The sequence below is a fragment of the Prorops nasuta genome, unplaced genomic scaffold (genome assembly GCF_024137725.1).
Source record: "Prorops nasuta isolate Cenicafe-Biocafe unplaced genomic scaffold, Cenicafe_Pnas_1.2 PNAS00014, whole genome shotgun sequence".
Lineage (NCBI taxonomy): Eukaryota > Metazoa > Arthropoda > Insecta > Hymenoptera > Bethylidae > Prorops > Prorops nasuta.
In genome coordinates, this window is record NW_027116811.1 from 419,163 (window position 1) to 439,747 (window position 20,585).

Consider the following 20,585-nt stretch of genomic DNA (forward strand, 5'->3'; position numbering starts at 1 on the left):
ATATCCCATAATAAATTTGCATTTTCGATAGAAAGTATTATTTTATAATCTATCAAACCTTCCATTCACGTGATGCCTACGCACATTTAAACCGGACTACATAAATTTTCGTGCCGGTGGCATTTCAAGCTCCTCGACTTTTTCTTACAACAGAGTGATCTTTGTTGTGAATAAGCTTCTCTTGATTTTCAATGTTTAGTCCGTGTGAATCATAAGAATTATTCCTTTCGTTACTCGAAGAAGTTGACCCCTCTTTCTCGGCGAACTGGTTAATATTTAAAAGATTATAAAACACTATTTAACGGGATCCCTCACGCGTGCTTTACCGACAGTACAAGCCAATAAACAATTCGTTTAATAAAAGTTAAATGCGAAGCAAATTGCAAAAACGGGCTTCTTTATGACAAGGTGCCAATTCTAACGAGTCAATCGAGCTTAAAAAAATTCAAATCGGATGAAGAATAACGCTGTACCACTGTCCCGCGTTCTTGAAGTGGAAATAACCAAAAGTAACCTCTCTTCAAGAACACGGCACAATGGTACAGCGTTATTTTTCAACTAATTTGAGTGTTTTTAAGTTCGTTTGGCTCGTTAGGACTGGCACATTATCCTACAAATGCCCGATTGTTCAATTTGCTTCGCATTTGACTTTTATTAAACGAATTGTTTATTGACTTGTACTGTCGGTAAAGCACGTGTGAGGGATCCCGTTAAACAGTATTTTTCCTGAATGAATAACTGATAGAGAAGAAAAAAAAACGAATACCAATCTAATTGGAACACAATGCCTTGGATCTTCCCATCCTACCTTGTCCGTTTGTGTATCTTGTGGCATAACTGGTAAATGGAAATACATGTATTAGGATAATTAGTTTTTTTTTTTTTTTTTTTTTACTTGAAACTACAAAAACCTAGATTTTTGAATTTAACCATCAGGCTCGGTATATTTGCGAGCTATTTCTTCATAAATACATTCTCTATTCTTGAGTGTACTATTTGTACTACCGGCCCCAAGAGGAAAGGAGACGGAGGCTATACATGGGTGCGTTCACGGAGACGCTATTTGTGCTACTGTGCAGGGAAAATTGCCTATTATATACAAATGTGCGCAGTTGCGTTGATAGCGTCTCAGTGAACGCACCCTATATACGTGCCAGTATTGAAAAGCTATATTTTACGTGACATATACTGTGTAGAGTTTTAGTACTCGCAGTTAATAAACGAACGCAGTCGGAGAGTGCGCCGGAGCGAGAGACGGCCACGTCCACGTGCCCCGCGCGGCCCACCCGACCGACCGACCGAGAGGCGAGAGAGTGGCGAGAGTCAAGCCTGAAGGCAGTCCCGGACCGCTTACCACGACGCATCTCCGATTTCCAATAATATTTATTGATCAGTCTTTTGCGGGTAATAACGAATTAGAAAAAAATAATTTTTCGAACGATTTGAACATTCCAGATAAATTTAAAAATCTCTCCGGACGTTCCGTTAAGGTTAATAAAAGAGGTCAGTGTCCGGGGAAAAGAGGACAGATGGCAACCCTAACCATAGCAGAACAGCCATGTTACACGCTAATAAACATCCCGACAGATAGCGAGCCTTTGAACGAGCTGCAATTAAAGCAGGATCTTGAGAATGGCGATCTAAATACAAAAATTGAAGCACTAAAGAAAACGATTCATATGATTTTAAGCGGAGAACGTTTACCAGGCCTTCTAATGACTATTATCAGATTTGTTCTACCTTTGCAAGATCATACTGTCAAGAAGTTGCTACTCATCTTTTGGGAAGTTGTACCTAAAACATCGCCCGATGGAAAATTGCTACAGGAAATGATTTTGGTTTGCGATGCATATAGGAAAGATTTGCAGCATCCAAATGAGTTTGTCAGAGGATCCACTCTTAGGTATTAAATTCTCACCCGGCTATGATTGACATTTCTCAAGTAACATTAATGGATTAATGATACCTTACAGGTTCTTATGCAAACTGAAGGAGCCAGAATTATTGGAGCCTCTAATGCCAGCCATAACTGCGTGTCTAGAACATAGACACTCGTATGTTAGACGTAATGCTGTCTTAGCTATTTTTACAATTTATCGAAATTTTGAATTTTTAATCCCCGATGCTCCAGAGCTAATTGCGCAATATCTCGAAGGGGAGCAAGACATGTCTTGCAGAAGGAATGCATTTTTAATGTTATTACACGCTGATCAGAGCAGGGCGTTATCTTACCTAGCTGCGTGTTTGGACCAAGTACCTAGTTTTGGTGATATTTTACAGTTAGTCATTGTTGAGTTAATTTACAAGGTGAGAGTTTTTTCATTCTTTCGTTCATTAATTCCAATAGTAAGCAACAAATTGGTATGGATTTCTATGTACAGGTTTGCTTGGCCAATCCTTCTGAAAGGGCTCGCTTCATTAGATGTATATATAGTTTATTAAATTCGCCAAGTGCCGCGGTACGTTACGAAGCAGCTGGCACTTTAGTTACGTTGTCTAGCGCTCCAACAGCGATAAAAGCAGCAGCATCTTGCTACATTGAATTGGTTGTCAAAGAAAGTGACAACAATGTAAAACTTATTGTACTTGACCGTTTAATTGCTATGAAGGATAGTCCTGCTTATGAAAGGGTTCTGCAAGATTTGGTCATGGATGTACTTCGTGTTCTAGGTATGATTTTTTAAGAATCTATTTCTTGTTTCCTCTTTCATTTATCAATCTAAGAGATTGTATTTTATTTCTCAGGCTCTCCTGCCTTGGAAGTACGTACCAAGACTCTCGCACTAGCTATGGACCTTGTAAGCGCGCGCACCATCGATGAGATGGTTCAGCTTTTGAAGAAGGAAGTTTTGAGGACCGTTGGCGGGGAGCACGAAGATGCTGGAAGATACAGGCAGCTTCTTGTCAGAACGTTGCACGCATGCTCTATCAAGTTTTCGGATGTAGCAGCTACAGTTATTCCTGTACTGACAGATTTTCTTTCCGAAAATAACGAAGCTGCAGCAACCGATGTTTTAGTTTTTGTACGGGAAGCTATTCAAAGATTTGAGAATCTAAGACCTCTTATCGTTGAAAAATTGCTCGAGGTATGTATGTCATTGTGTCAAAATTTCAACTACGTGTGAGATGAAAGTTGAAACGAGAGAAATTGAATTGTAGGTATTCCCACATATACGATCAGTGAAAGTTCACAGAGCTGCACTTTGGATTCTCGGAGAATACGCTACGTCGAAAGATGACATCGAGTCTGTTATGGGACGTATACGGGCTGCTTTAGGGGAGCTGCCGTTATTAGAGGCAGAGAATAAGCGACAAGCGGGAGAGAAGCCTGCAGAAGAAGGCGGTACTCAGTCAGCACCAGCACAATTGGTTACTTCAGACGGAACTTATGCGAGTCAGAGTGCATTCAGTGCATCATCATCGAGTATTAAATTTTCTTTATGCTTTTATCAATCTGATTTGTTTGAAAATCGTATTAATAATATTTTGTAAATTACTAGAAAAGAAAGAAGAAAAACGGCCAGCATTGGTACAATACATGATGGAGGGCAACTTTTTCATTGGTGCTTCCTTGGCCACGACATTGGCAAAATTAGCCCTTCGTTACAAGTGCTTGGAGAAAGATGTTCATAAGTACAACAGAATGCAAGCTGAAGCGATGCTTATAATGTCCAGCGTATTACAGTTGGGTCGTTCTGGTCTACCGGCGAAGGCTATGACGCACGACGACGCTGAAAGGTTGTCGCTGTGTCTTAGATCCCTCGCTTGTCCGAATACTCTCGTACAAAAAGTATTTACGGAAGGTTGTCGCGATGCTCTTGGCAGGATGTTGATGGCAAAAGCAGAAGAGGACTCGCAAAATCAAAAGGCTAAAGAAAAACCTGGCAATATTGTGCAAGTCGACGATGCCATACAGTTCTTGCAGTTGAACCGCAATGCGGATTTAACTGGAGGGGCTGGCGATGTGTTTGAGCAAAGTCTTAGTGCAGCAGTTGCTGGAAGACCAGGCACTGGCGGCGATGCACCAGCTCCTAGTGCTTTGAGCAAGGTTACTCAGCTAACTGGGTTTTCCGATCCTGTTTACGCAGAAGCACTTGTTCACGTTAATCAATACGACATTGTGCTCGATGTACTGATAGTCAATCAAACAGAGGATACACTGCAAAATTGCACGTTGGAGCTAGCGACTATGGGCGATTTGAAACTCGTTGAAAGGCCACAGCCCATTGTATTGGCGCCGAGAGATTTCGCCAGTATCAAAGCTAACGTTAAAGTGGCCTCCACCGAAAATGGAATCATTTTTGGAAATATCGGTAAGCGCTTACTCATTAGATCTTATGGACGATCTCTATGCGTGGAAGGAATAGCAAGGAGACATTTGATTTTTGCCGATAATTTGCAGTTTACGACGTGTCCGGAGCTGGATCCGATAGAAGCGTCGTTGTACTGAACGACATTCATATTGACATAATGGATTATATTGTACCCGCTACTTGTACCGATGCTGAATTCCGTCAGATGTGGGCCGAATTTGAATGGGAAAATAAGGTTTCGGTAAATACTACGCTTTCTGATTTGAGAGAGTATTTAGCTCATTTACTGAAATCGACAAATATGAGATGCCTTACGCCAGAGAAGGTAAGGGAATTTTATCGTTTAATAAGAATTGTATCAACCGTCTATTATCGCGTTAGACCGACCTGTACTTAATGCGAATCAAAATGTATAGGCTCTCTCCGGACAATGCGGTTTTATGGCTGCCAACATGTATGCCAAGTCCATATTTGGCGAAGATGCATTGGCTAATTTATCGATTGAAAAATCGCTGGACAAACCAGAAGCTCCAGTAGTTGGTCACATTCGTATCAGAGCGAAAAGCCAAGGGATGGCACTGTCTTTGGGCGATAAGATTAATTCGACGCAAAAAGGGCCACAAAGTAAACTGGTACAAGCTGCTTAATTATTATTATTCCAACTTGGTCAGACTCAGTATTTGAGACATTTTCAAGAAGTTTAATACACGCGCGGTTACTCGAATAACAGAATTATACATCTACGATCTTCGTTCCGAAGGTCTGGTCTCGGTATCACTGAATAACCGTGTAAAGTTTATCCAGCCAAATTGTATATCGAAATAATGGTGAATGCGCCTTCACATCCATGTAGCTCTTGTTTAGTAACTCTTAAAATGTATACCTTAATGTTAATTATAATATAGGAGGTGCGAAAAGACGCGTGCAAAAGTTTCATAGTAAGAAAATGTATTGATATAATTCAAGAAATAAATATATCGATCATGTTTTATTTATTTTTATTTAATCGATAGGTTGAATATTTTATAAATAACTTGAAACTACTTTTACGTTTCTCAATAAATGTTGAATAATTAATATTAGAAATCGTTAACCCTGCTTCCTATGCAATTGTAATTGAGGTAGTCGCGATGGCGATTTTAGTGTAAAATCGTGGCATCGCGTCATATTTATAAAGCTAACTCGAGCTCTTGTCGCGGTCTTGAGACTAGGATCACAACCAATCTCGCACTCGAGTCTCGAGGCTGCGATGCAATGCTAAGCTTGGTCTTGGTTAATTGTTAAATTGAAGTTGGAGCTTAGTTCTGTTTTTAAGTGCGTCCCGTTCACTCTGCGAAAAGTCATTATTATTTTTTCATTGGTCTTTGGAACACGGTGTAAACATTGTTAATAATTGTCTATGCTCCCGCTAGGCCTACCACGCTCGCGGTCTGCTTTAATTTTCTGTATCGTTGTACAGGGTAGTAAAAACTATAAAAATATTCTCACATTATATATTAATATTGGTCAGCAGCACAGTGAATTCTATATTAGGATAATTATTTAAGATTCTGTGTAAAATCTAAAAGGTGAGTGAATTTCCTTAAAGCCAGCCGCCTCTCCTAGGCGATCTGTTATTCATGAGTCGTGGAGACTTTGGCATAATGTTCACCAATTTTTGCAGATCTTCCTCTCTTCGACTAGTAACGATATTACTAATTTTTCTTGGGCTCATCGAAGCTTTCGGCCTTGCTCTGACAATGGAAGGATCAGTTGTAGCCCCGAGCATCTTGGTTGGGCTAGGTATCCTTGAGACCGATGTACCGTGGCACTGGTCAACCGTCAACGTCGCATTTTCAACCATTGCCAGACTCTTTTGGTCAGCAACAGCCCCGACAGGGCCAACAGGAGGGGGAGACACTGCCCGTTTCGCCTTTACTTTCTGACCATCTACCAATATAACAGGTCGATTGGAAATATTTTCACGAATCTCTTGGGATGCCGGTGTTGCTGGCGTTGCCGATGTTGTCGATGCTTCAGTACTCGGCGCTTTTCGCTTGACGGCTTTTGGCGGAGCCGCTCTTAAAGGAGCCAGTGCCTCTGGACTTTTATCACTTTTCTCATCGACATAGCCAAGATCGGCGACGGGCTAAATTACACAAAAGATCTATGTTACATTTAGGTAAAGTAATGTACTAGAAAAGTAGTTGTAACGATGGGGAAACCTTGATGGGAGTAATTGGTTCGACGGAAGGAGTTGAATTCAAATCTTGCTCGATTGTCAAGCTTAAGCCACTGTCTTGGACGATATCTTTGATGACATTGAGTATCGTATCTGCGGTGGATTCTGGCAAATGAATGGGGCTGACAGGGGGCAATGGGCTCTTGGCAGCGAATTTTCTAGCCTCCTCAATAGCCTTCTTCAAGCTCTGTTGATTTTGTAGAGAAATCTTGTTGTTGCTCCGGCCAATTTGGGAGCTTCTCACAGCACTTTTCACTACCTGAACAGATAGAATGAGGTGCATGGGCGCACGCGCGCGCATGTAATTAGAAATGTTTGATCAGAGTGTATGAGAATAAGCGGAAGAGAAGGCATATTACTTGAGACCAGCGTTGCTCGGCGGACCTAAGAACGGCGAGCCTCGCCACTCTTTTCCACCTGGCAATGTTGTCCTCTCCTTCCTCCGGTTGCCGAAGTTGCGATTCTTCGAGCGCAGCGGCCTCCAGGGTTCCTTCCCCTGGCCCCGAAACTTGAAAATCTCTCATCAATTGTCTCTCCCAGACTCTCATCTTCTTCCCAAGCACTGCTGTAGGATGTAACGCAACGATAACGCGCAATTCTATTCCTCGATATTAATATTGTACCAATAAGAGGAATAATTGCCGAGAGGGGGGGGGGGGGGGGAGGGGAGAGGGAGCAAGCAAGCAGAACAGAGCAACGAGCGTACCTTTCTCTTTGGCATCCACGCCGGAAATGTCCATGCCATTCCTCCGCAGAATATCGAGAAGCTCGCAACGCCAGGAAGAAAAGTCGCACTTCAATTCGTGAATGTCGTCCTCGGTGACCGATTGCAATTCGTGCTGAGAATGAGTGTGCACGACGTATCGCCATATCAAAGCTTTCATCACCGAGCTGTATCTGCACACATGCGACAATCGCAGAATTGCTGGTAAGAAGAGATTTTGTCTTTTTGTCTTGTGCTAAGAAATTGAGCAATTGATTTACTTGTGTTCCCTAGCCCGTCGTCGCGAGCCGCTGCGCCTGGCGAAATCTTTCTTTCGCAATCCGCACATCCTCAGCAGGACTTTTGGCTGTGGAAAGATATTGAAAGGTGGGGGGAGAGTGCCACCTTCCTCGAAGTAACTCATCCAAAGTTTCGTCCTCGCAAATTTCCACTCCGTATCGGCATGCTCCTGCCAAATAGAGGCGTATACATAAAGACAGTTCCATTATTGTCAGGATAATTATTATTAATGAAAAACCTCCTCCTTAACGTATATCTACTATTTGCAATCAGATATTTATATTTCGGACGGTTGATTCATGCATTTCATCAATTTATCTACACTTTTTCTTTTTTTTTTTTCATTTTTATTGGCCAATTGAAAAGAAGAATCGTTTTACGTGAGTTGGCGTTGGCGTTGGCGTTGACGTTGGCGTACCTCAATAATGGCATAGCTGTTGCTCATCATGGCGATCAAGAGATTCAAGAGAACAAGCACGTTGATTACGGAGTAGGAGCCGAACATGAGCAATCCCCAGAACCGCGTGTACGTTTTAATCCCCGAAAGCTCGAAACTGTCGATTCCAATACCACCGAAACTTGCCCAAAAGAGACTCTGGCACGATTCGAACAGGTTGCTGAATCTTTGGGTCAAAGATACTTTATAAATACACTTTATGTACACATATATGTAGTAATATTTTTAAATCCCATTGCAAGAAGCCATTGCCCACTATATTAAACACGACGTCCATCCATTGAGCGGATTAAAGAAGGGTATTTTATAAGAAAGGAGGAGAAAAGAGGCGTGTGCAATGTGATAGTCGTGTAATGTACAGAGGAATAGCGATCGCGCTACCAGCTGTGATATATACACTAGGGTTCATGGTCATTAAAAGAAAAAATTTTTGCCGGATCCTTAAAAAACACTAGTATTTGATGAGAAACTACAGTGGTTGAAACCTGTGGCCTGACAAATGATAGAAACACGTACCTCATTGCGATCAAATATAATTTTCGAAATATTTTACAGTTTTTCGCAGATAACTCATTAAATATTCGATTCTATGAAAAGATGCATATAACCTCTTCTCTGAAGAATTAAATTCTACACAATAAAGGTTCTATACATTTTTCTTCTAGAATGCATACTAATCGAGATATTGCTGAAAAATCGATCCTCTGTTTCGTTTATACACATTATATTGACATGCTCATATGAATAGTTATTCTTATTTCACTGTAGTTACATATTTTATTTCTCTTAATTTAATAAAATATGTTAATTATACGGTAAACGAAAAATAATTATTCATATAAACAAATCAATATGTATAATGCGTGTATAAACGAAAAAGAGCGTTGATTTTTCAAGAATATCTCGATTAGTATGCATTCTAGAAGAAAAATGTATAGAATCTTTATTATGTAGAATTTAATTCTGCAGAGAAAAGGTTATATGCATCTTTTCACAGAATCGAATATTTAATGAGTTATCTGCAAAAAACTGTAAAATTCTTCGAAAATTGTATTTGATCGCATTGAGGCACGTGCTTCCATCATTTATCAGGCCACAGGTTTCAACCACTGTAGTTTCTCATCAGATACTAGTGGTTTTTGGGGATCCGTAAAAGATTTTTTGTTTAACGACCACCCTAATATACACAGATATATCGCTTATACCTACCTTCTCCATCTTATGCAGGAATCACTGGCGGCGTCCCAAGAAGTATCGCTCGCTCCGTTGTAACATTTTCTTTTTTCCAAATCAGCAAAATACCAGAGGAGTTGGTTCAAGCCACAGGCAAAGGCAAATAGTACGAGAGTGTAGATGAAGAAAAACTTGACTATGTCGATGACCATTCTACCGAGGGATATCTGTAAAATGTCTTTATCAGGGAAAGAGGGCTGGCAGTGGCGGGACTCGGGCGGGCAAGTTGATCTTATCGTTGGAATACGTGTATGTATACGTACCTGCAGAGGACCCAAATGGGGATTAATGCTGAAGAGGTGAACCAATTTCAGAGCACTGAAAATATTTGCCGCCGCAAAGAGACCCTCGGCGATGAGCTGTGGGTCAAAGTCGCCCCAATCTTCCCTGGGTATCAGGGCAGCCGAAGAGTTCATCCGTAGCTCTGCCTTCTGCTCGAGGTAAGCAGCTACTCTCAATATTGCAGTGGCAACGTAAAGGGAGTTTCTCGTAAAATCAATAAAGTTCCACAAATCTCGCAGATATGCCTTCAGACCGTCCACGTATACCTGCGCACGGAAGGATCTCTCTCTTTGGATATACTATACATATATGCTGCATAGATCATGCAGTCGATACTCCATGCATTTCTTTCGCACGATAAAAGAGGCTGCGCGCGTCGGCACATACTCAGTTTTACTTTAAAACAATCGGCGCGTATACGAAAATTTAAATGACATTCTGCGCACTCTAAAATTTTTCCTTACCAGCCGAATACTGCAGTGCATGTGTAATTCCAATCTTTCTATAGATTTCTCTAAAAACCTCTTGTGTCATTGCATTGTACACGTGCGATGCAAATAGTGTATTCGGTTAAATAAACGAAAGAGCAGTAAATAATTGACGCGTCGCGCTATTACACTGTTTATGTAAGAGAAATGAAAGGGTCTAAAGATGGGTGAGAGCATTAAGTACCGAGTATACTCGTGCATATATACATGGTGAAATAAAACTGTTGGATTTGCATCGGTGCATGTGAAACTTGCCTCTCTCAACTCTTGCCATATAAATCCGAGAACGTAGAGCATCACTATGTATTCCAAGGGCGAAGGGCCTGATCCCCTCTGCCTAGTCATGTCTTCCTCGAGATGTCGAATCGTTTCTTCGCTCCCCAACAGTCTGACCATCTCGACTTCCGCGCGTTGGGACACCAGCATTAGAACGACTGAGAGCAATGAAAAAGAGGCGAGGGAGGTAGAGTATAAATACAAGTGCACATAAATGCAAGAAATTAAATTTCCATCAATTCGTACATCTTTCGAAACACTCACACAGGAAGAATAAGTACGAGGCAGCGTGAACGAGGAATTTCATAAAAGGTCGCCTCATCAGTTGACCAGTTTTCGACTCTGGCGCCCAAAAATATATGAAGCAATAAAAGGGAAATAGCAGTGCGGTTTTGGCGAGAATCCAGGCTTTCCTCGGTGCACTCATTCTGCGAAATCCTGGAACACCCTCGTACCTTGGAAAGAGAGTGGAACGATAGTTGGCGCGCATTATTCGGAATCGAAATAAAAAAGAGGAAAGCGTTTGTACACATTGCAGGTGTCGTGCAGCAACCTTTCCTTTCTTTCGCTGAATTCCCATGAAATTTCATTTTTTTTCGTACATGGAGTATATATACCGGCCGTCTCCCAGCTTTTAGTTTATACAGACTTGGCGAGTACCTATACTGTTCCTCTAGTCTACTCGACGGGCAACCTTTTCAGCTATATATATATATATATATAAGCGTTATATTATGTGGGCTCTGCAGCTTTTAAACTTGACGCGTAGAATGGCATAGAGTGGCCGAAATATCTGGACTTTGTTTCGATCGAGTCCAAGAACAATGTGACAAAGTTATAGGCTGGAAAAGAAATCGTAGCACCAGACTAGATCCTTCATTGACTTTTAACGTTTCGCGAACGCATAAAATAAAAAACACAAAACGTCGCTTTGTATGATTTGCAAAGTGAAATATTTTCTTGGCAAATGGACGTATCAGGGTGGCCGATTAAAGCTTGCAAAAAATAAAAGCTGGTAAGACCCGATTGCTCGTGTGTTGCGGTATTCAAGGGGAAAGATCGGACTTGCGAAAGCAGCAAGGGGACGTAAAAAATACTTGATGAAAGAAAGAAAGAGACATTTGCACGGCTGTGTATTTAATTAATTATTACCAAATAGCAGTTAAGAATTGCTGTATGCTGGGGTGAGCTACGAATCGCTTCTGCTTGTATTGTATGGCCAGTTCGAGTCTTGACAACATTTTCTGCTGTACCTCAGCCTCGTCCTTGGGATCGTGATTCAATATTGTATTGAGTTCCGAGGTACTTCGCACTTGTTGCAGCAGGTCGACCGCGAATCTATCGAAATGCAAGTGAGTAAGGCTGCACTTTTCAAGAGCGCGGGCGCGCCCGGCTATCATATCCGGCCGGCATTTTCCGCCGCGCGATAACGAATATAATTATTAGAAAGTTTCCTTACTTTTCCACCTGTCGCCTGAGCTTCAAATATTCTGCTCTGCTCTCAGGCTCGGATATCGCCATCTCGCGAAGCTCCCAGCTCAGTTGGAAAGCCGTCATTAGAGGGTCCGGTGAGCTTAAGGCGATTAAACTGGGACTAGCCAGCGCTCTGTACTCGGAGATTCTCGTCGAAGATACTTTCAGTGGATCGCCTATTTGCAACAAATTATACTTTCTCTCTTTTCTCCTCTCTCGCGCGCACCACCTTGTCCCGCGTGCAAAATGTCGCTCGCGCCCCGCAAAACTATCCGATATTCATTCATTCGAATGTTTCTTCCGACGATTATACATTCATCTTATTGTCAAAATTCCTTCCTGCGCCACGCGATAATCTGCAGTTGCATCGAACCAACGACATGCATACCTATACGCAATTGGGTATTATGTAACTCGCGATGAATATGAAAAGCATGCAGGAAGAAAATTCATTGGACTTTTTTCTCGCCTCTACAGTACATACCATCGTCTCGATTGATCGTCCGAGGAAAACTCTTTCGCGTTAATCAACGAAAAGCCTTTATTTTCATAACGATCGACCATTACTCGATTGCATCGACTATAAAGAAATTATTTGCAAATCACTCGCCGTATATATATATATATAGTATTGACAAACATATTTATCGGAAGAGAAGCAAAGATTCTTCGTAAGGGCTGTTAATAATTACAATATAGAGACAAGGAGCTCTATTGCATGGTTTCCAATAGAAAAATATAAAAATGCGAGCTATATAGGCCGGCTTACTGGTGGACGAACGAAGACATTCCTCGCAGCAACATTTGATGTCGTGTGGCATTGGTAAAGTGGCACCACGATCGAGGAGTAATTTTAAAATTTCATAATTATTCCTCTGGGCTGCCAGCATGAGTGGTGTCATGTCCTGTGGATATTTCGACGAGGTCGGATCAATGCGTTGCCAGCTGTGCGTTATGTCTCTGGCAGCTAAGCAGAAATATCATAATTTTTCCTTTTAACCGACTCGCTACTATATATATATATATATAGTGGCACGAGGATGAGCAACGGCATGCGCCAGCGCATGCATCCTATATAGTATACTTTAATTCCAATTGTTTACCCGACACTGCTTCGTTAGTGGTCAAAAGTTCCTCGTGTTCCAATAACAATTCCACAGCTTCGACGAACTCTTCGTCGATGGCGTGCAAAAGCGAATCCTTCGTCTCTACACCCATCACAACCAAAAGCTCCACCATCTCCAAATTTTCAGAATCTATCGCCAGAGTGAGAGCATTGCGACCTAAGCTGTCCACGCAATTTACGTCCAATCGTTTCCCCTGGAATAACGTTTGATCCAGACATTTTTCGCCCCTATATATCTATATTATATATAAATGTATACTATATGTATATATATATTGGACGAAAGCACGCTAGAGCGTACAGGGGGAAAAGTATACAGCACATGTGCGCGTGTATGTATACCAACTCACTTACTGTCTCGATAGAAAAATTGCTACTCATTTGCAACTTTCAAAGGTCATTATAGCAAAAAAATATTGGTACACGCGCCCTTATTATAGTTTGGAAAAAAGATGAGCGAGTTTTCTCTCAGTTGGCACTCACGTTAATTCCTCCCCTGGCTGCAGCTTGCAGGATCCTCTTAACGTTCGGTAGATCGCCTCTTTCGACAGCCAAAAGATATTTCTTCTCCTCGATATTAAGCGATCGAGGAAGATGAAGCACGTAATTATCTTCTTCATTTTGAGAAGCTTCTACTTCCTTTTCTGATTTTTCGCGTCCCATCTCTCTCTCTCTCTCTCCCTTGATATGCGACTAAGAAATAATATAAGCCGCGAATCAAATTTTACTTATGATTTATGGAAAATTTTCGAGTAGCTGTGTGTGGTGGCGAAAGAACGCGGCGACGATAACCGAGTGCGAGACGTGAACGACGACGAATGTGGATATTTAGCTTGATTGAAGAAATGGCGAGGCGATGTGGACAGTTATATAGGGGGTGAGACTAATGTAATTAAGGGCATTAACCGAGAGAGCCTGTTTATCTGCGTGGACAGTGGACATTTAAAATGGCCATGCAGCTACGTATAGGTATATGTATATACATATGTGTGTACCTGCGTACTAAGCAGCTACCACTGTCTCTCCACGTGGAAGCAGCTAGCGCGCGGCGTCGAGGGCTGAGCTGAGGCTGACTTTTAATTTGCTTACCAATATATCTCGTTAGGAACACGCGAGAGACCGAGCTATATACACGGCGCCCGCTCGCTCGCGACGGAGGACAAAGGATGGAGCAACCCCACCTACGCATTACCTACCTGCCAGTTGCCATATACTGGATTATTCCGCCGAGCCATATGCTCCATGTCTATATATATATATATATACATATATAGACGTAGACACGTGGTCACGTGCAGACGTAAAAGTAAAATATATTAAACGTCAGTTGCACGTGATGGATGCATCGCTATTCTAATCTCTTCCTAACAGGATTTTACAGTGCTTCGTTGAGCGCGTGGCACGAGTACATTTCGATAATTATATAGCCCTCTCTAATAATAGAACAAATCCAATATCGATGCAGCAATATTTCTATTTGCAGAAATTTGATTTTATTGTCCTCCTTGATGCGAGGTCCGAGTCAGCCAGCCAGCAATATTTGTTCGCTAGTTATCAGCTAGCTTTGGCCATTGTTGCAGCCCCGAATCAATATTTGTACCAAATGTTAAACAAACAAGGAAGCTAGAGCGCGCGGTTCGATTGTTCTGTATACGGGCTATTACTGGCCTAAAATATCCCTTGTTATTTCTACTGCGTCGAGCGGTCTACAAGTTGCAATAATATGCATCGACGATCGACCAGAGCTATCTATCAATGACACAACTATATCTGCAAACCAGTCCAATTTATTCCTTTTAACATATTACCTTTTCAACTATTCATCAATGTACAATACGTTGCTGTAATTAATAAATGATAACATTTTTTTAAACTTTTATTTTATTGAAAATCATATTTATATAGCCAGTTGGAAAAAGTCCAAGATACATGTATTTATCGTTGGTACAGTTCCAAGGGTGGATCACCGGGACAAATATACATGGACATTTATCTAATCCTAATCCTATAAAAATTATTGAAACTATACTCCACCGATAGTATGCACATTAGAAATGTTTACTTTTGCGCTCTCAAATCAATAATGTGGCTGACCATTGTTTCATTAATTATGTGCACGAATTGCTCCAGTTTCCACTAGTATATTAAAAGATATATATATATATATACGCATGCATAAAGAGTGAATTATTCTTGTGAGAATAAAAATAGGTTGCTTTGAAAATAGTCTGGAGGCATTTATTTTTTTATAATTTTATTCAATCGAGATTGAGGTAAAATGGTGGTAAAAGAGAGAAAGGAAAAAAGGAAAAAGGAGAAAAAGAAGAAAAGAAAAATGCGATGTGCAGTGGAAATACAGAGTGCGAGGGGAAATAATAGTCTATAATAACAGCGAAGAGAAATTGATTGTGCACACTTTGCAATGTCGACAGAGAGCTAGCGCGATCTTCGCATTTTCGCATATTTCCTTTCATGTCCTAGCTCTTCTTTCTGCAAGAATAACACGTCAATCTGCCAGGGGTGAGTAAAAATAATATAGGGTTAGAAAAATTCTTCGTTGACGGAATATTAGCCGCATTTCAAAGGTCGCGCGTCCACTCGATCCTGTTGTAATTAAAGCCGTAAGAGGACAGTTGCCAATAAAAGAAGAAATATTAAGGCTAGCTGCTGCAATGCAGCTCAACTTTGATCCTGCATGTACGGTATATATTGCATATGAAGGATGACATTTCCTAAGGAAGCTCGACAGTCGTGTGACACGGCTAGGGTGCAGGGAGCGAGTGTGATAGTACGCAATAAAAAGAGGGCTAAGTTTACCTATATATATATATTACATTGCCCTTTATTGTTTTGCTCTTCCTGCAGTGCATGCGACCACTGGCCAACGGCTGCAAAGCGCAACCAACACGTTTCTCGCAGAAATTCGATCTTATAAGAAAATAATAATAGCGACTATAAGCGCGGCGAAACCCTACAGCTGGCACCCTATCGCATGGACAAAATATTAAAGTCAATTTTACCCTCCGTCCACGTTTCTAGTGTCATAATTTTACATTCTCAGGAAAAATATGAGCCAATCTCATTGCGGTAATATAACTCTTGAAATTTTACACATTGATTTATGCCTAGCTGTGTGTGCAATGTGCAACCTAACAATCCTAAGATTTTATAAATGAAATTGATATAGAAACAAAGAGTAGGTTGTGCCTGATATACGCACGCGAGGACTTATTATTATACTTGTCTAAATTTTCCCAAAACTATATATATATATATATATATATGATATATAATAACAGTGGACAAATTAAAATTAAAATTAAAATTTGCCTTCCCATTTCTCAAGTGTATATGTATAGTACAGAAATTCAAAAACTTTTTTAGTTGGCTCGCATTATACTTTTGAATTTCTAGCATGTACGCTTTAAGATTAATTACAGTGAAAAATGTGTCAAGTAGAGATTGATATAATTTTGAATTCTCCCTGCCGACGTAGTGACGTAGAGCGGGCGATGCAACGTGTACGACTGTATCGAGAGAGAGAGAGAGAGAGAGAGAGAGAGAGAGAGAGAGAGAGAGAGAGAGAGAGAGAGAGACAAAAGAATAAAAGTGTGGGACGTGTATATATACGTTGCGAGCGATTTATCGCGAAGCGAGACGAGCGACAAAGTGAAAGTTATCGCTGGATGAAAGGGAGGATGGTTTTTTCGATTACACGATCCTCGCTTATTTCCGCAGGAAGAAAGTTAGCGGTGCGGCTATAGCCGTCGCGATGGAAAGAAAGAAATTGCTTGACACTCGCATTGAAAATTTTGCGAAAAAACGGCAAGAATAAAGGCCTATAAAAGGTACAACTTGGCACAAGTATTCCCAGTTGCATGCTCATATTTTTAGCCTCCAAGCGCCGCGACTCTTGCACCATTCGATCATTAATATGAATTCCATCGGGGCCACGAGATTCCTCATTTTTACCTTGGCATTAGTGACTTTTCAGGCCTCGAAGATTTTGGCAGTGAGAAAAATCAGACGATTACCCATTCGGTATGTAGCCGATTTGGAAGCAGCAGCTACCCACGAAAAAAGTACGTCTAAATAGAATTTACATTTTTTCCTCCCGACTGTGTGTGCGTGAGAGAGAGAGAGAGAGAGAGAGAGAGAGAGAGAGAGAGAGAGAGAGAGAGGTAGACTTTTTTTTATAATATACATTTACATCTATATTTTTCCTCCATTCGATTCAACGCGAAAAACTTTGATCTCTTCTTAAGACCAGCTTGGAAAAGCTAGAGTATATTTCCCGTATATAAAACACAGTCGTTGAAACATGAAATTATTGTCATCGATGACTGCCATATACATCTGGTATACCCGCCACTGATAATAATTGGGCATATGGAAGATACCGTATACGTATTAGGTATACACCCCCCCCCCCCTATATACGTTCTCTCTCCTCTCCCCTTCGAGACGATGAAAACTCGTAGCGATCGCATGTACGCGCCAAACTATTCGATCGACGATGAATCAACTATATTTGAGAATGAGACGTATCCGATGGCTCGACTCTATCTGCTTCCTTTTGCTACCTTTATATCTATATAGAATGTGCATGGATGATAGGACGTGCATGGTTGTGAAAAATGGTCTGAACCGGCAGTAAGGAACGTGCTTACCGCGGTGCGGCGCGGCGCGACGCGACGCTCGAAGAAACGGGATTTACGGATTAGGAATGTTCGTGACGATTTGTAAGCTAGCGTATAAGAGTGGACAAATAATGTTCTTCTATTTATGAAACGGGAACACTTTCATTTACGAGAGTCTTATATACTTTGCTCCGAGATGCTTGAGTGTGCACGCGCGCGCGTCTAATATTATTAGTATCCATTATAGTACGTGTCTTGTACAAGTTGGAAAAATGGCAGGGTTGTCGACGTGTGACGCGACGTGACGCGACGTGACGCGACGAGCGGCTACGCCAAGGAAAATCCTACAGACGATTGAGCGCTGTTGATCAAGTCAAAATCGGCCTGTCTAACGTTTCTCCAAAGTCATAACGCGGAGAAATTGCCATATTTTTTCCTTAACATTGAAGAAATGATTGTTACACTGTGGAATAGAAAATATCTGCCGTATAACACGACGAAATCTTTGAAAAATTTGTCAATATATATATTGTTGCATGGCTTTTGCAAATGTTTTAGACGAGGACAAACATGTGGAAAAGGGTGGAGGTTCGAAACACGAGGAAAAACATCATGCTACCAAAGGAGAGAAAGGTGACAAGGTAGGCCATGGATTTTCTGCTCTCTCGCTACCATTTTTTCATTACTCGTAACAGACCTACTATGTACTTACCCACTTGAAGTATTTTCCAAGTAGCCTTTCTGCGCAAATCTTCACGGATCATTTTTAGTACGGTCAATAAATAGCTGTATATATATGTATATATTCATCACTATATTCCACTGGAAAAATATGTAACTCGAGAATAAAAGTAAAAGTATAAAAATGCAGAATGTAAACATTTGATAGAAATCAACATTACTCTGCACATGCACACATGTGGGTATATATACATATATATATATATAAATTATTTTACAGCTATGGTAAAATCGAAAGTTGAGAAATTATGGGAGGAATTTAATGAGACGTTGATGTAAGCTATTTGAGCAGGGGAATGCAAATATTTTGAATAACTATTAATAGAGTTTTATTACGCAATTACCATGGGAATGAAGGGCTACACGGAACACCACGAGTTTGATAAAGGGGAGAAAGGTCACCACAACGACGAGGGTCATAAGCATATTTACGACGAGAAGAAAGGTCACGATAAGAAGATACACGATGAAGCTGGACATTATGGAGAGCACCACGAAGGTGAGAAGGGTGAGAAAGCTGCTAAATTTGCCGAAGATGGGAAGCATCAGAAGGGACACAGCACCAAGGGTGAACACAACATCTTTAAAAAGGTTCCTTCATTCGTTTCATTATCGTGCACTCAATTTCAATCACGCGGCGGGCTTAATCAATTGCAAAATTACACATTATATATAAATATAAAATCAGATAAGAAAAGAGACCATTAACTTTTTACGCCAATTCGATTGTGTTATTAGTCTTTTGCTATGATTTTGTATTAACCGGCGAAAGTATCGATTTTCCGTTATGCATCGTTTCCCGTATATAGATATAAAACTTTGTATATCTTAGACGATTAATGTATAGCGCAGCCCCGGCCTCCATCCCCAGTGCGATGCTACACTTTTACGCCTCGATCCCTATTATTATATACAATATATATATATATATATATATACCTGTATATATGTGTATAATCTTCAGCTCTAAGTGAGCGTCAACGTCGCTACAATTGGGGGTGGTAAATTGTCATAAATTATGGTTTCATGAAATTCAATACACAATTTTATAGGACGAATACGAGAAGAGGCACGACTTTTACGACGAGTACCATGAAGATGGCGACCACGAGCAGCATGGAGGCTATCATCACGAGCATGAAAACCATAAAGGTGGTCATGAGAAGAAGGGACATCACGATTCTGGCCATGACGAGGTTAATAATACTATAATCCAATAAGAGAAGCTCTTTAAAATATTCTCTCGTATATACATAAAGTTATGATTTAAAAGAGCGGCACTTTATATATCTCGACGATTACAATTAGAATGGATCCCTTAATTTTTATTCGTCGCTCTCACAAGGGGAATAAACTTTTATGTTTTCTTTAGCACCATCATGGCAAAGAGAAGAAGAAAGAAGGAGGCCACCATCACGGCGACAAGAAGGGCTACGAGTCGAAGAAAGGCCATAATCATCACCATCGTCACAATGAAAAATATGGGAAGAAGGATGCTCATGAGTCTGCTAAGAAATGGGCGAACAAGAGTAAACGTTGATGCGCCTCGATGTCAATCCAGATTTCATTTCTTCCCTATTTTCATCTCTTTTCCCTTCTTCTTCTTTCATCTAATACCTCATGCTTTTTTGGAGGTTGTTCATCCTCGAAAGTATTTACTCGCTAAAATGATCATTTAACAGTTCTTTGTGTTTAGCAAGAGCGAGAGAGGGAGAGAGAGAGAGAGAGAGAGAAGAAACAATTATTATAGAGCACACGTTTTTTTTGTAAAGCATTAACATTCATTACTTTTTATGCTCGTTTTATTCATTAGATCTAATATATAAAGCATTAGAGATATTTTTCTTTTATACACTTGTTAAATTTACGCTAATAAATGATAATTATACATTGCTGTGTTAGAGAGAAAGATTTGTCTTGATTTATGCAATTCTCTATTGTTTCATCGTAGATTAGCCTTGTACGAGAATTCATCCAGTTGAAATGTTCTTGTGTTTCTTTCGATGTCATTGCTCAAATAATTGCACACATAATCCGCAATAAAGAATTGCAACAATCCTCATTAGCCTAGAACCTCAGTGTCCATAAATCAGCAAACAGTGTTGAGTGTCATAACTTTGAAACACTTGGATCTTTCTTTCCAGTAAACAGTATAAGCACTAGTTTCTTGCGTGCCAAAGGCCTTTGCCATGGTATACCACACGCACACACACACACACATATATATTATTTAGTTTATAATACAAGAGACGTAGACGGTTCTCGTCAGTTAGTCTGGCTGATCGAATGGACCTTGAAGCTTTTCGTGAATTTGATGAGAAATTATTTTCCA

At 40.6% G+C, this 20,585-nt stretch overlaps 3 protein-coding genes across 7 annotated transcripts; 2 read left to right on the forward strand and 1 right to left on the reverse strand.

The window, feature by feature from the left end:
* Positions 1 to 1,268: 1,268 nt before the first annotated feature.
* On the forward strand, positions 1,269 to 5,304 carry betaCOP (coatomer subunit beta). Of its 2 annotated transcripts, XM_066735048.1 has the most exons (9): positions 1,269 to 1,404; positions 1,491 to 1,903; positions 1,974 to 2,307; positions 2,382 to 2,670; positions 2,746 to 3,086; positions 3,160 to 3,424; positions 3,501 to 4,313; positions 4,403 to 4,638; positions 4,730 to 5,304. In XM_066735048.1, the coding sequence occupies exons 2-9, from the start codon at positions 1,530 to 1,532 to the stop codon at positions 4,958 to 4,960; spliced, it is 2,883 nt and encodes a 960-aa protein (XP_066591145.1). In that variant the 5' UTR covers positions 1,269 to 1,404; positions 1,491 to 1,529; the 3' UTR covers positions 4,961 to 5,304. The 2 variants fall into 2 exon arrangements, with proteins under 2 accessions (XP_066591145.1, XP_066591144.1); XM_066735047.1 differs by having other exon boundaries at positions 1,287 to 1,903.
* A 137-nt stretch (positions 5,305 to 5,441) lies between these two features.
* On the reverse strand, positions 5,442 to 13,690 carry LOC136778310 (transient-receptor-potential-like protein). Of its 4 annotated transcripts, none has more exons than XM_066735045.1 (15): positions 13,356 to 13,690; positions 12,850 to 13,066; positions 12,516 to 12,713; positions 11,733 to 11,922; positions 11,426 to 11,611; positions 10,538 to 10,728; positions 10,253 to 10,431; positions 9,491 to 9,775; positions 9,204 to 9,394; positions 7,956 to 8,160; positions 7,519 to 7,706; positions 7,241 to 7,431; positions 6,894 to 7,099; positions 6,518 to 6,793; positions 5,442 to 6,441 (listed from the first exon to the last, which is right to left on the reverse strand). In XM_066735045.1, exons 1-15 carry the CDS (start codon positions 13,533 to 13,535, stop codon positions 5,896 to 5,898), a joined length of 3,429 nt encoding a protein of 1,142 aa, XP_066591142.1. In that variant the 5' UTR covers positions 13,536 to 13,690; the 3' UTR covers positions 5,442 to 5,895. The 4 variants fall into 4 exon arrangements, with proteins under 4 accessions (XP_066591142.1, XP_066591141.1, XP_066591140.1 ...); XM_066735044.1 differs by having other exon boundaries at positions 6,894 to 7,096; positions 10,520 to 10,728; XM_066735043.1 differs by having other exon boundaries at positions 10,520 to 10,728.
* A 2,628-nt stretch (positions 13,691 to 16,318) lies between these two features.
* LOC136778579 (histidine-rich protein PFHRP-III-like) lies at positions 16,319 to 19,933 on the forward strand. The gene is made up of 7 exons (XM_066735536.1): positions 16,319 to 16,401; positions 16,611 to 16,697; positions 16,767 to 16,954; positions 18,071 to 18,153; positions 18,611 to 18,844; positions 19,306 to 19,449; positions 19,626 to 19,933. Exons 1-7 carry the CDS (start codon positions 16,319 to 16,321, stop codon positions 19,791 to 19,793), a joined length of 987 nt encoding a protein of 328 aa, XP_066591633.1. The 3' UTR covers positions 19,794 to 19,933.
* Positions 19,934 to 20,585: the final 652 nt, after the last annotated feature.